The 14933-nt window shown below is 38.3% G+C and overlaps 1 protein-coding gene across 3 annotated transcripts in view; it reads left to right on the top strand.

The window, feature by feature from the left end:
- Nucleotides 1–602: 602 nt before the first annotated feature.
- Nucleotides 603–14933, top strand: part of LOC110626657 (ENHANCER OF AG-4 protein 2) — a 25840-nt gene continuing 11509 nt past the window's right edge. For all 3 annotated transcript variants that reach the window (XR_002489754.2, XR_002489753.2, XM_021772695.2), the window contains exons 1-4: nucleotides 603–1113; nucleotides 2161–2237; nucleotides 3279–5369; nucleotides 5490–6009. Coding sequence is in view for 1 of the 3 variants with exons in the window: in XM_021772695.2 (XP_021628387.1) it covers nucleotides 1003–1113; nucleotides 2161–2237; nucleotides 3279–5369; nucleotides 5490–6009 (2799 nt within the window). In the remaining 2 variants the exon portion in view is untranslated. The remainder of the gene's footprint in view (nucleotides 1114–2160; nucleotides 2238–3278; nucleotides 5370–5489; nucleotides 6010–14933) is intronic.

Below are 14933 nucleotides of genomic sequence, written 5' to 3'. Positions count from 1 at the left end.
ATAAAGGAAAAGAAAAATAAGTTGAAAAAAATAAAAAATGATTAATATTTTCTCTTATTTAAAAAAGAAAAAATAAAAAAGGGAAGGAAAATAAGTTTTAGTTTTCCCTTGTTATTTTCTCTCCAAATTGGAGAGAAAATATCAAAGTTAGGAGGGGAAAGTATACTTTGTATATCAAAATTATAAAATTACCATTTAAGATCATTTGTTTTTTTTTTTAATATATGATAAAATTTAAATTAATTATAAATTTTTCCTTTTATTTTTCTATCTTCAAATAAGGTAAATAGCTTTATTTTCATTCTTTTCTCATTTATTTTTCTTATGTCTAAATAAAAATAAAAAAAATAATAAAAGAGAACGTACTACTCTTTATTTTTCACTACTTATTTTCGTTCTTCCCTAATTTTTTTTTTCCAAACACAGCGCAAGGCTTCATTAATCATATGATGCTTCATTTTTTTTTTCAAAAAATTTTAAAATGGTAAAATGAATATAACCTTGTTATTTACAATTACCGCTAATTTAACCGCGCAGAAGCTTCGCAAAGCCGACAAACCCATTACGAGTCCGCTTAGAAGATCTCAGTAAAATTACCAAACAGCCCCAATCCAATGCTTCCCTACGTCCAAGGCCTCCAAGCCCCATCTCTTCCAAAATCTATTCCTTCCCTTGCCTCGCTCGACCGCCTTGATATCTACCCGAAGCCAGCGATCGCTCTACAGCCTCTTATCCACAATTCTCTATGCATACCTCGCTCTGTTTCTCCTCCTTCGATGCCCTAGCCTTTCCGTCGCCGGAACCCTAACCGGCTATTCACCGCCGGCGAATTCTCCGGCGAGAATCATTCGAGTTGTTTCTCTAGGGTTTTTCCATTTGATTCGATTCTACAATTTGATTGGTGCTTTTTCTTCTCTTGATTAAGGTCTCTTTATTTCTACCACCGCTGTCCTTTTTTCCGTGCTTTTGTAATCGACAAGAGTAAGGACAACAGTAACGCATATGGCACCGGGGCGTAAAAAAGGAGCGAACAAGGCTAAGGCTAAGAATCAATTGAGTTTGGGGGATCTCGTTCTTGCTAAAGTCAAGGGGTTCCCTGCTTGGCCTGCCAAGGTATTTTTTTTCTTTTCCTTGTCCCGTTTCAATCTCGATCAATTGCTTCATCTAGATAACAGCTTTTTGATTATCTGTTTGCTTATCAAATTATAAATTAAATATGAGACTGCTGTTCAATAGTTCGTTTGCTAATTTGTCTATTACCGACTTTTGTAGTGCGCTGTGAACTTGTCCGAAGGATTTTGATTCATTTTGGTTTAAATGTTAGTTCTATGCATTTTTTTTTTGCATATAGAATTGTTCGTTGTGTGAGAATTATCGTTTTCAAGATGCACTCTGTCGAGTACTCTAATACATTGGTAGTTGCTGTTGCTATTTCTGGGATCATTCATGTTTCTGCAATTTATTTTTGGGTTTTATTTATTTATTTTTTGTCATCTTTTGGGAACTGGGTTATAGCTGTCATATTCCTGTAACTGAAGTTATTTAATTGGCCGTTCTTCCTTTTTACGTTTTTGGTTTCATTTGATTTAATTTTCCTGTTAGGATTTCCTGAGCTTTTTTATTTCTTGGTAATTGATTAGCTTTTGGGAATGTCAAGTGATTTCTCATTGATATGAAGTTGTTACAATGTGCTTTTGAAATTTGTTTCCTTGCATACTTTGATTTGATGGTAAATTTTAAATGATTCTGGTTCTTGTTTTTATTAAAAATACACTGTTTAGTGCATTTTTTGTTGAAGATTTGGGCAAATAACATCCTTTTTATGATTTCACTGTGAGTTTGTATGTGGTGACTATAATGGATAAATTAGAAATTGATCTTTCTCTATCTCTCTTTCTCTGGTTTTCTGTCTATTTCTTTCTTTTTTTTATAATTTTTTTCCTCTCTCCTTCCCTTTTACTTTTTCTTCTTCTGGCTACTAGCTTTCTCGGTTATATGTTGGTCTAAAGTAAATAATTAGTTAGCGTTACCATACTTGAAAATTTCAATTAAGAACTCTCTTTAGTTGACAATTTGGCCTATGTTCAAGAACTTTTGAAGTTGTATGTCAACTTGGCAAGTGTTTGAGTCTTATGTTGTTTATTTATTTTTTATTTTCAGATAAGCCGCCCAGAAGATTGGGACCGAGCCCCCGATCCTAAGAAATATTTTGTCCAGTTTTTTGGAACTGAAGAAATGTAAGTTTTTATATACCTATATATACTTAAAATTAAGAAGAGTGTGCGCTTGTAAAAAATTTGAATTGAGTAATTTGTTAGAACATAGTGAATGCTTGGAATAAAACTAACCTTACCGAATTTTCATTGGTTCACTTATGTTTATTGCTTTTCTTGTTTTCATTTTATATGGTTACATTGATGTTATAAGCATAAAATTGGGTTACTATATGTAGTTGGTTGTTGCCAATATTTTATTTAAAAGTTTAACTAGATTGTATTTGCACGCAGGACACGTTATTTCTGATTGCTTCAACCTCTTTGACTCTTCCTCTTTATGATGGCACACATAGATTGCTCTATTTCTGTTTGTTTTGACCCAAGATTGCTCTATTTATTTGTTCCCTTTTTCCCTCTTCTCTGTGTGGGCATTTGTGGGGACATTACCATTTGAAGCGAAGTCTATGAAGCCCACAAATATATTTGGTTTACAGTTAGATGAATGTTTTTCTGCTATTAATTATTAAGAACTTAGATAAAATTTGTTTTCTATAATTGATTTTATTTTATTTTAATTTTTTTGCATGTTGTATTTTGCTTTAACTAGGGAACTTAGTTATCTATTGTTGGAATAGAACAATTTCTTTATAGATCAGATCAAGCCAAGGCAAGCAACCAGACCCTACCTTCTGTGAAAGCTTTTCCCACTGTCATTGTTACCTCCCAACTACATGGTTCTTTTTAGAAAAACTCTGGACAACGTTACCTCTATAAATTGTAATTTTTTAAAATATTTTGTCAAATAAGGAATCAAACAGTGATCAACAAACAAACAAAAAAAAGATATATTAAGTATATTGTATCTAGATTAATATGTTATTGTAATTTATTTTTGTACTAGTCAAGCCATTTACTAGCCAGGACGATGAAAAATGCAGTAGTTTGATTTGCCTCCATATAGCACTTGCTCAAGGGCAAGATACTTCACTCCTCATTGATTAGGTTTATTGAACACTTGTGTTGGACCTTCTTAATTCATTCCCTTTTTTAATCTTCCTGCAGAGCGTTTGTTGCACCTACTGATATTCAGGTATTTACAAGTGAATTGATGAATAAATTGTCAGCTCGATGTCAAGGTAAAACTAAGTATTTTGCCCAAGCTGTGAAGGAAATTTCTGCAGCATTTCAAGAATTACAGAAGGAAAAGTCAAGTGGTATTCGCGGTACTGATAGAGCAGCACGTGGCTGTGATGCTGCATCTGTTGATGGAATAGAAGATGAGATGGTTCTTGAATCAAATAATGACTTGGGGACAAGTGGAACCAAAAGAGAAACAGGGGATGAGGAAGGTGATTTTGGTTCCAAATTGAAGCATTGTTCACATAGACTAAGCCAGACTGAATATGATTTAAGGCCTTCTGTCTCAGCTGATGTAAATGATAATTCATTTATCTCATTGGAGGAGAAAGTTAAAATATCCAATGGTGAGCAGATGCAGGTAGTATTGTCTACATCTTGTTTGGATGATCCTTCACATGCAAAGGATGGAGAGTCTGGTGATGTACATGAAGATGTTACTTGTGCAAAGAGCCCTGGAATTGCTGAGAGGGCTTGGGCAAATGGTCATAAGTCCAAGAGTATGGCTATGGAAACAAAGAGGAAACCTGAAGTTGCTATTAAGGGGCATAAAAACAATAGTCCTGGGAGCTGTGTCACTTTCCTCCCTGATAATGGCAAAGAAGAGAAAGATGGGATGAAAGAAAAAAATGCTTCTGGTGGCACCATTAGCGGGTTTTCTCCTGATGCTATTAAACCAGTTTCTGAAGATGTTAAATCAGATTTTGAAATCAGACAAAAAAAAGCAAATGAACATGAAAAAGGCAAAAAAAGTTCTATGGTGCCTGATTGTATGCAGGAAAATATATTGAATTCCATTGATGAGATCTCTGATAAGAAAAAGAGGGCCCAATCTGCACTTGGAAAAGCAAGTGAAGCTTTACATCCTGTGAAAAGGCCTAAGCATTTAGGTGTGGGGGATGCAGCTGCTAAGGAATCTATCACAGAAAGTGTTAGGAGTGATTCTCCAAGTTCCAATGCAGTCAACCAGTCCAAATCACAGGAAAAAAGAGAAATCCTTTTGGCATTAGGAGCCCAAACAGGAAAAGGGAAATTTGGTGGTTCTGCTCAAGTGGCAAAAAATAAATCTGATGTTTCTTCCAGAACAGGCAAAGTTAAACCCGATGTCTCCATACAAATGTGTAAAGCTAAATCTGATGTTGCTACATTAGCTGGCAAAGTTAAATCTGATGCATCTGCCCAAATGAGTAAAGCTAAATCTGATGTTTCTGCTCAAGCAGGAAAAGTTAAATCTGATGTTTCTAGTGATGAAGCTGTGCTGCCTGTATCAAAACGTCGTAGGCGGGCCATGGAGGCAATGTCTGACTCTGCTTCACTTAATTCCAATGATAAGACTGAAAAAGGTTCTGTGGAGCTGAAGATTGACTCAACTTCTAATAATGCTAGAGTTCCGGTTAATCAAGTGCCCAAAAGAAGGAGAGCTGTTTGTCTCTATGATGATGATGATGATGAAGGGGAAGAGCCCAAAACTCCAATTCATGGAGGATCCACCAAAAGTGATAGAGCACTTCCATCTGTTTTGGACACTTCTACAAGAACTGACCCATGTTTTGTGGGTTCCATTAATAATCAGCAGGGAAGCTCTGTTAATGTTCAGGCAAGCGTTGAAGGCTCTGTCAGATTTGAGAAAAGCAGTTCAAGGGAATTATCTTCACAATTGCGTGATGAATCTCTTTCACCTAGCCGTCTGAAAAGTGTGAAGAGGCCTGATACTTGTGACTCCAAATTAATGTTGAGTTCCCCCAAGAGGTCTCCTCATTCGCTTCCTGTCACCAGACCAGCTGTGGAACAACATAAAGCTTCAAAACCTTTATCTAAAGCCTCCAATGGCAGTTCTCTGAAAAAAGCCCAGTCTGGGTCAACAAAAGTTTTGGGTTTGGTTCCTGATAGTTTGCACTCTTCTCAAAATAATGTGATGAGTCAAAGAAATAGACCAAGTATATCTGGAGAAAGACCTAAAAATACTCCAAAAGCACGAATGAGCGAGCCTGCTGTTTTAACAGAACCATCAACAGAGTATAATCCTTTGCCTGGTGAAATGCTTGAATTATATTGTATTGTATTTTCTTGATTCTATCATATGCATGTTATTCGATTTGACAAATGACTATATGGTATGCTCTTGCATTATTGCAGACAGGAAGGCGGTACAGAAGGTAGAGACATTGCATTGGTTGATTCTAAGACTCCAGATTCTGTTATGTCCATGAAACACCTTATTGCAGCTGCTCAAGCCAAGAGGAGAGAAGCTCACTCACAACATTTCTCTCTTGGAAACCATAATTCTTTTATATCCATCAGTGATCCACAGGGAATAAGTCCCACTCCCTCATCAGTCCAACCTTTTTTATCTGGCACCAGCACTGCATTACATATTGATCTACAGGGCTTTCAACAACGCACAAATGTAGTTTCTCCTTCTACTCATGGTCATCAATCAGCATCACACAACCAAGTGGAAGCTGAAGAAATTGATGAGCAAAGAGTTAGTTCTGGACACAGGGGTGTTGGAGGCTCTCTAAGTGGTGGAACTGAGGCTGCTGTAGCTCGTGATGCTTTTGAGGGGATGATAGAGACTTTATCAAGGACAAAAGAAAGTATTGGGCGTGCAACTCGGCTTGCCATTGACTGTGCGAAGTATGGCATTGCCAATGAGGTAGGGTAAACACACACGAGCTATTTATATTTTGCCATTCATCTAACTGACGCATTCGAAATCAAAAGTTTACTGCCTTAGCTGATATGTAGCTTAACTTGTTGCTTAACTCTCTCCTTTGGCGTGGAGGCCTTGACTACTCTTTTGCCAATCTATTTAAAGGAAATTATTAATTGGTTGCATAAATCTCTGTTACTAGACTTTCAAGAACTTCAGTGCTTTGCCCATAATCTGTTTTCTGTTGATTCATCTCAGATATGGGACTAGGAATGGGTGTGAGAGCAAATAATTAGAGGTTTTTCCTTTAATCATTGCTTCTCTCTGTAGTGTGTATTGCAGGATAAAATGAAGAGTGAAACTAAGTAACAATGCTGAGAGGGTAGTAATTTAGGCTAGACTATATGTTAATCTGGAAAAGGAAGCAGCTGGCTGCTCAGGTTCTTTGCAATGGAACTCCCTTTAATATAAACTCAATGCGTAGCATATTAAATATTGCTAAGAAACAGTGAAATGTTCAGTTGTTTTTCAGATTAGTGTGGTGGGCTCTAGGGTTTATTGTGGTTAGAAATGTTTAGTTGACTCTGAAATGAGATGGAATATTGAAGTTTTCATCTTATCCAGCCCAGGTAGTTGAACATGGCATATCTGATTTTGTCTTTTGCTGGACCACCATATCCTTTTTCCTCTTCTTCATCTTCTTATTATTTTTTTTCTGTCGAGTGTTGACAAATGAACTCAAATAGCTTAGTTAAGAGGATTCTGGTACAGGATTGAGTTAGCCTTTGTTTTTATGGTGTCATCATTTTTATGACTTCTAATTTTGTGGCAGAGATTTTTTCTTTTTTTGCATCTTCTGTTATTGAACAAAGAAATGTTCGCAATTTTAATTTTATATTTGTATTGAACCATAGAACCACTGAACTGAATTTAAGGTTTTGTTTTCTTTATTCACGTATATTTGGTCCCCCCCCCCCCCTTCCAATTTTAGTTCTTTAAATGCAATCCCACTTTGATATTTTGATGAATTTAGGTGTATCATCAATACTAATAAAGAAAAATAGAAGGATTTGGGAATTTGTCATTATCATGGATTATGCATATAGGTGGATGTTTTTAATGTGCTAGCATTAATAATTGGAATATTTATGGACACCATTAAAGTTAGAATTGTAGAGGAGAAAAAAGAAAATAAGAGAGAACATTTAACGTGGTTCAGCTATGATCATAGTTGCCTATGTCCACAGATATATATAGATCCTCAAAGGGTTCATTTTATTTAATTGTACTCCATATCTCATAATACATAAGCTTTTCTATTTATAATAGAGACCCAAGACAAATATTATGTTGTACCATAAATTAAGTGATTCTCCAACTATATAGAAAAATATCAACATAAATTATTAGGATACAAATCCTGCCATAAATAGGAATAACTCCATAACACTCCCTTAAGCTGGAGCATATAGCTTTCATCAATTCCAATACTTCTCCTTGATGAGATTCCATGTAGAAGCCAAAAACTTCTTGATAACCCAACACAAGAACTTGATGTCCAACTTGTTATAAAACTTCCATGAGAATAGGTGTAGCAATCCTTAAGACAGAAGCAATTAGATGCACTGAAATATAGGGCTACAAGCCTACAACACACGAAGTTACAAAGCATCCATTAGAATGCACAATAGCCTCAAAGTAATAGTATAGTATTTAGAAACGTTGCACAAAGGCACAACACAAACAATTCAATCCCTTTCCAAAGGTGAAGTCAATGAGGGAACACCAAGGTAAAACAACTCATGGGGTTGCACGTCCCTTCCAAAAGCGATGCCGATGAGGGAAAAAAGATATAGGTGGATCTTTACCCAAATAGCTCGTGGGGACCTAGAATATTTTCCTTTGAACAATACTCGAGAATCATACCGAAAAACTGTAACAATAAATAGCACCTGTGAATAGTACTCAAACCTTAATGAATTGACTGCTCTAATACCATGTTAAAGTAGAATACTAGAAGAGAAAAGAAAATAATAAAAGAGATTTATGTGGTTCAGTTATGAGAGCCTATGTTAACAGACAAAAAAGCCCAAACAGCTACATTTTTATTTAATTATATTTTGTATCTCATAATACATAAGTTCGCTATTTATAATGGAATCTCAAGGCGTATATGACATGAGACCGTAAATTAAGGGATTCTCCAACTAAATGGAATATATAAACATAGATTATTCTGCTTATTTAGAAACAAATCCTAAATTGAATCGGACAACTCTCCATAACACACACCTTAAATCTTTTAGCTTTATTTTAAAAAAAATCTCCAAAATTGTTTTACAATAGATCTAAATTCAGTGATTAAATAATTATATATATAGATTTTCTAACATGTTAAGCAAGTCCATTGTTGTTAAGGCATTTGTCGGAGAAAGTGCACAAGGCTCCAATCCTAACACCCTTATTAGAGTTACTAGATTTGCATCCACCTGGGTTCTGTAGACCAATTCATTTGTTCTAATGTGATTGAATTTTGCATTCTAAAATATAGGAGTTACTAGTATTCTTGTTTTTTGCTATGTTTCTTGAAAAAAGAAAAAGAAAAAAGCTAGAGGACTTGGACTAGCAGCCTTTTTTATTTTTTATTTTTCGGGGGGGGGGGACTATAGCAGGGGTGTTTTTAGTTTTTCTTGCTTGCTTGCTTTTTTTTTTTTTATGGAAGTAAAAGAAAGTACATGAAATGCCACCTCCCCATTATTCTAGAGCTTATGTTGTTATTAAATCCTGTATAACTGAAAATACTCCAATTTATGGTATTTTACTCCCTACTGCCTAGTTGATCATTGCAGATGTGTACATTTTGGTTAGGGGTGTAAAAAAGAACCTTAATTGAGCTGAGCTGAGTGTTGAAGATCTCAAGTTTGGTTTATCAAAGTTTTTCGCTCTCAATCTTTAATCCACTTCAAACTTAAGCTGAATACCAAGAAGCTCAAGGGTTTTTTTGGCAAATGAGGCAAGCTTTTTATTGAGCTAAGTCTCAATTGGCTTCCAAGCAGCTCGTCTCATTTATAATTCTAATGATTTCTTAGTTCAAAGTAACAAGTTCAAAACTAAATAATTTTAGTTGAACGAGCATATTCACAAATCTATAAATAAACGAGCGTTTGAGCTTTAATGAACCGAATATATTTTGGTTCATTAATTAGCGTAAAACTTAGCCTCAAACTTGGCTCATTTAAAGACGAGTCCAGCCTAGTTGAACTTTTATATACCTAAGCCTTGAATATCTCACAGCAGCTTGGTCCATTTACAGTCCTGATCTTGGTGCAGTGATTCTTTGGGCTTATTACAATAACTCAGTACTTATGGATGTTAAATTATGACATTGGTTTGTTTATAGCATTAGTTGTGGACAACTGATAGAGCCTTTAAGGGACTAACTTGCAGAAATAGGTATAACAGATCACTCAAAGAATTCCCTCCCTGAAATTCCCTGCCCAGCATATGCTGAAGTAAACAAAAAAATACAGCACACCTATTCTCTCTCCTCTTCTATGATATATACTCATTACACTAATGATTGCTCATTTTCTCTCCCTGCCATCTGTCCTGTCCTTTCCCTTTATTTCCGCTACTGTAACGACCTCCTGTACTACTGGAATATCTCTGCGGTGCTTACGATCCCTTTAAATTTTCTTCTAGAATAGACCTTCATCTGTCTCGGTCCATCTATGGCCACAGGACAACCCAATTGCAGACAATCTCTATCAATACTTCCTTCGTTGACTTTGGCCTTGTCCTCAAGGTCATAATTTGGAAATTGATTCTGGAATTCTTCAAGTTCAACCCAAGTAGCTTCTTCTTCAGAAAATCCCTTCCATTGCACAAGGACTTGCTGTTTTGTCCCAGCCCCTTCCTTCAATTCCCGACATTGGAGTATTGCGACAGGCTCGAAAGGTAGATCTTCATATTTGAAATCTTGTGGAATCTGGACGGATGCCAAGCTGTCTCCTATTGCTTTCTTGAGTAGAGAGACATGAAAAACAGGATGCACTCTAGCTCCTTCTGGTAGTTGTAGTTTATAAGCTACCTTTCCGATTTTTGCAATTATCTTGAATGGCCCATAGTAACGTGCTGCGAGTTTAGGAACCACTTTGGATTGCGTAGAAACCTGCCTGTGGGGTCTGTATTTCAAATAAACCCATTCTCCAACTTCAAAGTTCACATCTCTCCTACGATTGTTAGCGGCCTTAACCATCTTTTGTTGAGCCCTTTTTAGATTGTGAACTTTGTTGTTATTTCACCTGGTAGAAATTTAACAATAGAAGGTGGGGGTCTCCCATACACCACCTCGAAAGGGGTTGAACCCGTAGAAGCATGGAAGTTGGTATTGAACCAGTATTCAGCCCAATGTAGGTACTTGCTCCACTGGCGTGGTTGCTCTGAATAAAAAACAACGCAGATAGGTCTCCAGGCATCGGTTTAAGACCTCTGTCTGCCCATCCGTTTCTGGATGGTAAGATGTGCTCATTTTCAATTGAGTTCCCTGCATATTGAACAGCTCCTGCCAAAAATTACTCAAAAATATGGGATCACGATCACTTACTATGGATTGGGGTATACCATGCAGCTTTACAACCTCCTTGGTAAACATCTCAGCAACCACTTCAGCTGAAAAGGGATGTCTCAGCCCCATAAAATGCGAATATTTGGAGAGTCTGTCAATTACAACCAGTATACATCCAAACCATGCGATCTTGGAAGACCTGTAATAAAATCCATGGAGATGTCTTCCCAAATTGCCATAGGAATGGGTAGCGGTTGGAGTAATCCGGCTGGATTAGTAGCTTGATATTTATTTCGTTGACACACCTCGCACCCTTTAACAAAATTCTGCACCGTCTTCATCATACCCTTCCAGTAAACATTCCCTGCCAGCCTCCTATAAGTTCTATAAGCCCCAGAGTGTCCTCCAACCACAGTAGAATGAAATTCCTTCAGCAGAATTGGAATAAGGGACGATGTAGTAGGAATTACCAACTTTCCATGAAAGAACAACTTGTTCTGAATCAGCTGGTAGTGAGGATGAGAGTTTGGGTCTTCCGCCAAGTCCGTCAATATTTTCTGCAACTCTTTATCCTTCACACCTCTGAATTTAATCTATCCAAATCCAGCCAGACTGGCATTGTAAGAATCTGACACTCCATTTCTTCTTCTCTACGGGATAATGCATTTGCTGCCTTGTTGATTGCTCTTGGTTTATAAACAATGATGAATTCATATCCCAATAACTTGGCTAACCACTGCTGTTGAGCTGGGGTGGTAATGGGTTGATCCAAGAGGTGCCTCAAGCTGTGTTGATCTGTAACTTTCTCCCAATCAAGTACGGTCTCCAGTGTCTTATTGCCAATACTAGAGCCATTAGTTCTTTCTCATAAGTTGACTTAATCAAATTTTGTTCCGACAAGGCTTTGATGTAGAATGCAATTGGCTTGTGGTCTTGCATCAACACAGCCCCGAGCCCCTTGCCGGATGCATCACATTTCAACACAAATGTTTTTTGAAAATTTGGCATTGATAACACTGGAGCAGTGGTTATGGCTGCTTTCAACTGTTCAAAAGCGCTATGAGTTTGCTGATTCCAGGAGAATTTCTCCGCAGAGTGCTTCTTAAGCAATTGAGTCAAAGGTCTTGCTATTTCTCCATAATTCTTAATAAATCGTCTATAGTATCCCGTCAATCCTAGAAACCCCCTCACTCCTTCAATATTTCTTGGTATCGGCTAATTCAAAACACTGGAGATCTTGACTGGATCCATTGCTACTCCCTTGGAGGAAATTATATGGCCCAGATATTCAACTTGCAATCTTCCCAAGAAAGACTTCTTCTTATTTGCCACGAACTGGTTCTCCCATAGGATCTGTAAAACCTTTCTCAAGTGTTGTACATGTTCTTCCCAACTTCTGCTGTAAATTAATATATCGTCAAAAAAAACCAGAACACAACAACGGAGCAAGGGTCTGAATACTTCATTCATGGTGGCTTGAAATGTGGCTGGGGCGTTTGTTAAACCAAATGGCATTACCAAGAATTCGTAATGCCCTGTGTGAGTTCGAAAAGCAGTCTTTGGCACATCACTTTCCTTCACTCTAATATGATGGTAGCCCGAGCGCAGATCTATCTTTGAGAAATACTTCGCTCCATGTAATTCATCTAACATCTCTTGAATCACCGGAATCGGGTATTTATCCGGCACTGTGGCTTTGTTAAGTGCTCTGTAGTCCACGCAAAATCTCCAACTGCCATCTTTCTTCTTCACTAGTAGGACAGGACTCGAAAAGGGACTGCAGCTTAACCTGATAATTCCAGCACTCAACATTTCTGCCACCATCTTTTCGATTTCATCTTTTTGCCGGTGACTATACCTGTACGGTTTCACACTAATGGGGGCTGAACCCGGGTGGAGTGGAATTGCGTGGTCAATAGCTCTTCTAGGAGGGAGCCCTGTTGGTTCGGTGAACACCTTCTGAAAGTGCTCAATTAGGGATTGTAATTGTTCCTTTTGCTCTGTACTTAGTTCTGATTCTATCCCGTGAAATAGCTCCCCTTTCTCAGAAGCCCAGATCACCACATAAAACTCTACTTCTGTTAACTTCTGTAATGCTGATATTGAAATTATGGCCCTTGTTAAAGACGGATCTCCTTGAAGCTTTACCCGGGTACCCTGGTGCAAAAATTCCATAGTCATTCGACGCCAATTTACTTCCACATTCCCCAACTTCTCCAACCATGCAACTCCCAATATCATATCAACCCCACCCAACGGAAACACAAAGCAATCTTCCTGGATTTCAAAACTACCCATCGAAATCTGCAATTTCGAACACAAACCTGAAGTTTCTGTTCTTCTGCCATCTCCCAATCGGACTCCAAAAGTAGTGGTTGGAGTGACAGGTAGTTGTAATAGGGTTGCCACTCTATCAGCTACAAAATTGTGGCTTGCCCCACGGTCAATCATGATAACTAGAGGCTGCCCTTTAACCTTGCCGTGAATCTTCATGGTACGAGCCCCAGAAATGCCTCCTACAGAATACAATGGTAGCTCTAGTTGGGCCAGATGCCCCTCTATTTCTATCGCATCTCCCATTTGTTCTTCAACCTCCCCTTCTGGTTCAGCTTCGTCTTCCCCTACAATGAGAGCTCGCAGCGTCTTGTTTGGACACTCATGCATGGGATGATATGGTTGACGACAATGATAGCACAATCCCTTTGCTCTCAATTCGACGAATTGTTGATGTGAATATTGCCTGGTACCTCGATTCTTCATAAATCCCCCCGTCGATCCCTTTTCCTGCGATTGAGGCAAGGTCAAACGTTGGTTTTTCTGGACTGTTAGGGCTCGATCAGGTGGCTTGGGCTCTTTAGGCGGACTTGGGTTTGACTGGGCCTTGCAGGGGTTTAACTCAGCAACCCGCGAGAACACCGTAGGCGTAATTAGCCCCAGCCCATGCATTTTACTCCCCGCGACCCTATTTTCTCCGGCGGTTCCCTTCCAATCTCTCTTCTCCGATGTTTGCAAGAGTTCCCTCTCAATCTCTCTTGCTAACTTCATAATTTTGAACAAATCTGTGGTTTCATAGGATCGGATTCGGACCCCTATTTCCGATTTTAACCCATTTAGGAAATATCCCAAATAGTGTTGGTCTTTGATTCCCGGTACTTGTGAGGCGCAAGCGAGGAATTCATTAGAGAAGCTTTCCACGGTTCCATCCTGTTTGACTGCAGTCAATCTTTCATAAGGGCTTGCATAATCATCTCCCCCATATCTCTGTAGTAGCTCCAGTGATAACCTCTCCCATGACATGGTCGGCGTTCGTTGTTTAACCCATCTCATCCAATGCAGCGCCGGCCCTTCCTTGCATACCAAGGCCAAAGCCATTTTCTGCTCATCGGTTGTACGGTGTACCGAGAAATATTGGTCAGCCCGTGAAAGCCACCCTACCGGGTCACTACCATCAAAGTTTGGGAGTTCTATTTTTTTTACTGTCAACTGCGATTCGTCGGACATCATCGTGTTCGAAGGAGTGGTCATTATGGATGAAGATGCTGAACCTCTATTGGCAATACCCCCGTGAGTACTTACAGGGTTCGGAATCCCACTGTCAACTTCCTTTCCTTTTATGAGATTAGTCAAGTTTGCCAATATTAGTTCAATCCCATCTAATTTTTCCAGTTGTTGCCTATGCTGTAAAAGCTCTAAGGCTACCTGCTTATCCTGTTGTTCCCTTTCTAGATTAAACTTGCGCAAATTTTCTTCCAATGCTGCAACGTTCCTCTCTATCGCGTCTACCTGTGAATCCATCCTCGTGCTTGGCATCCGGCAGGTCGGACCAATTGATAGAGCCTTTAAGGAACTAACTTGCAGAAATAGGTATAACAGATCACTCAAAGAATTCCCTCCCTGAAATTCCCTGCCCAGCATATGCTGAAGTAAACAAAAAAATACAGCACACCTATTCTCTCTCCTCTCCTATGATATATACTCATTACACTAATGATTGCTCATTTTCTCTCCCTGCCATCTGTCCTGTCCTTTCCCTTTATTTCCGCTACTGTAACGACCTCCTGTACTACTGGAATATCTCTGTGGTGCTTATGATCCCTTTAAATTTTCTTCTAGAATAGACCTTCATCTGTCTCGGTCCATCTATGGCCACAGGACGGCCCAATTGCAGACAATCTCTATCAACAACACTGTAAAAATAGAGGATCTGGACGTAGTCATATCTTTAATCATTATTCCAGTTTAGCATGTTAATCTATGAAGGGATAAATATACAAAAGGAAATATGTAGGCACTTACTAGTATTGTGATTGCCATTTTAATGTTCTTTTGTGAGAGATGTGTCTTTCAGGGAAACTTGATT

This window comes from Manihot esculenta, chromosome 11 (assembly GCF_001659605.2).
Source record: "Manihot esculenta cultivar AM560-2 chromosome 11, M.esculenta_v8, whole genome shotgun sequence".
Taxonomy (NCBI): Eukaryota; Viridiplantae; Streptophyta; class Magnoliopsida; order Malpighiales; family Euphorbiaceae; genus Manihot; species Manihot esculenta.
Note: the sequence above shows the minus strand (reverse complement) of the source record. Positions and strands in the feature narration are given on the sequence as shown.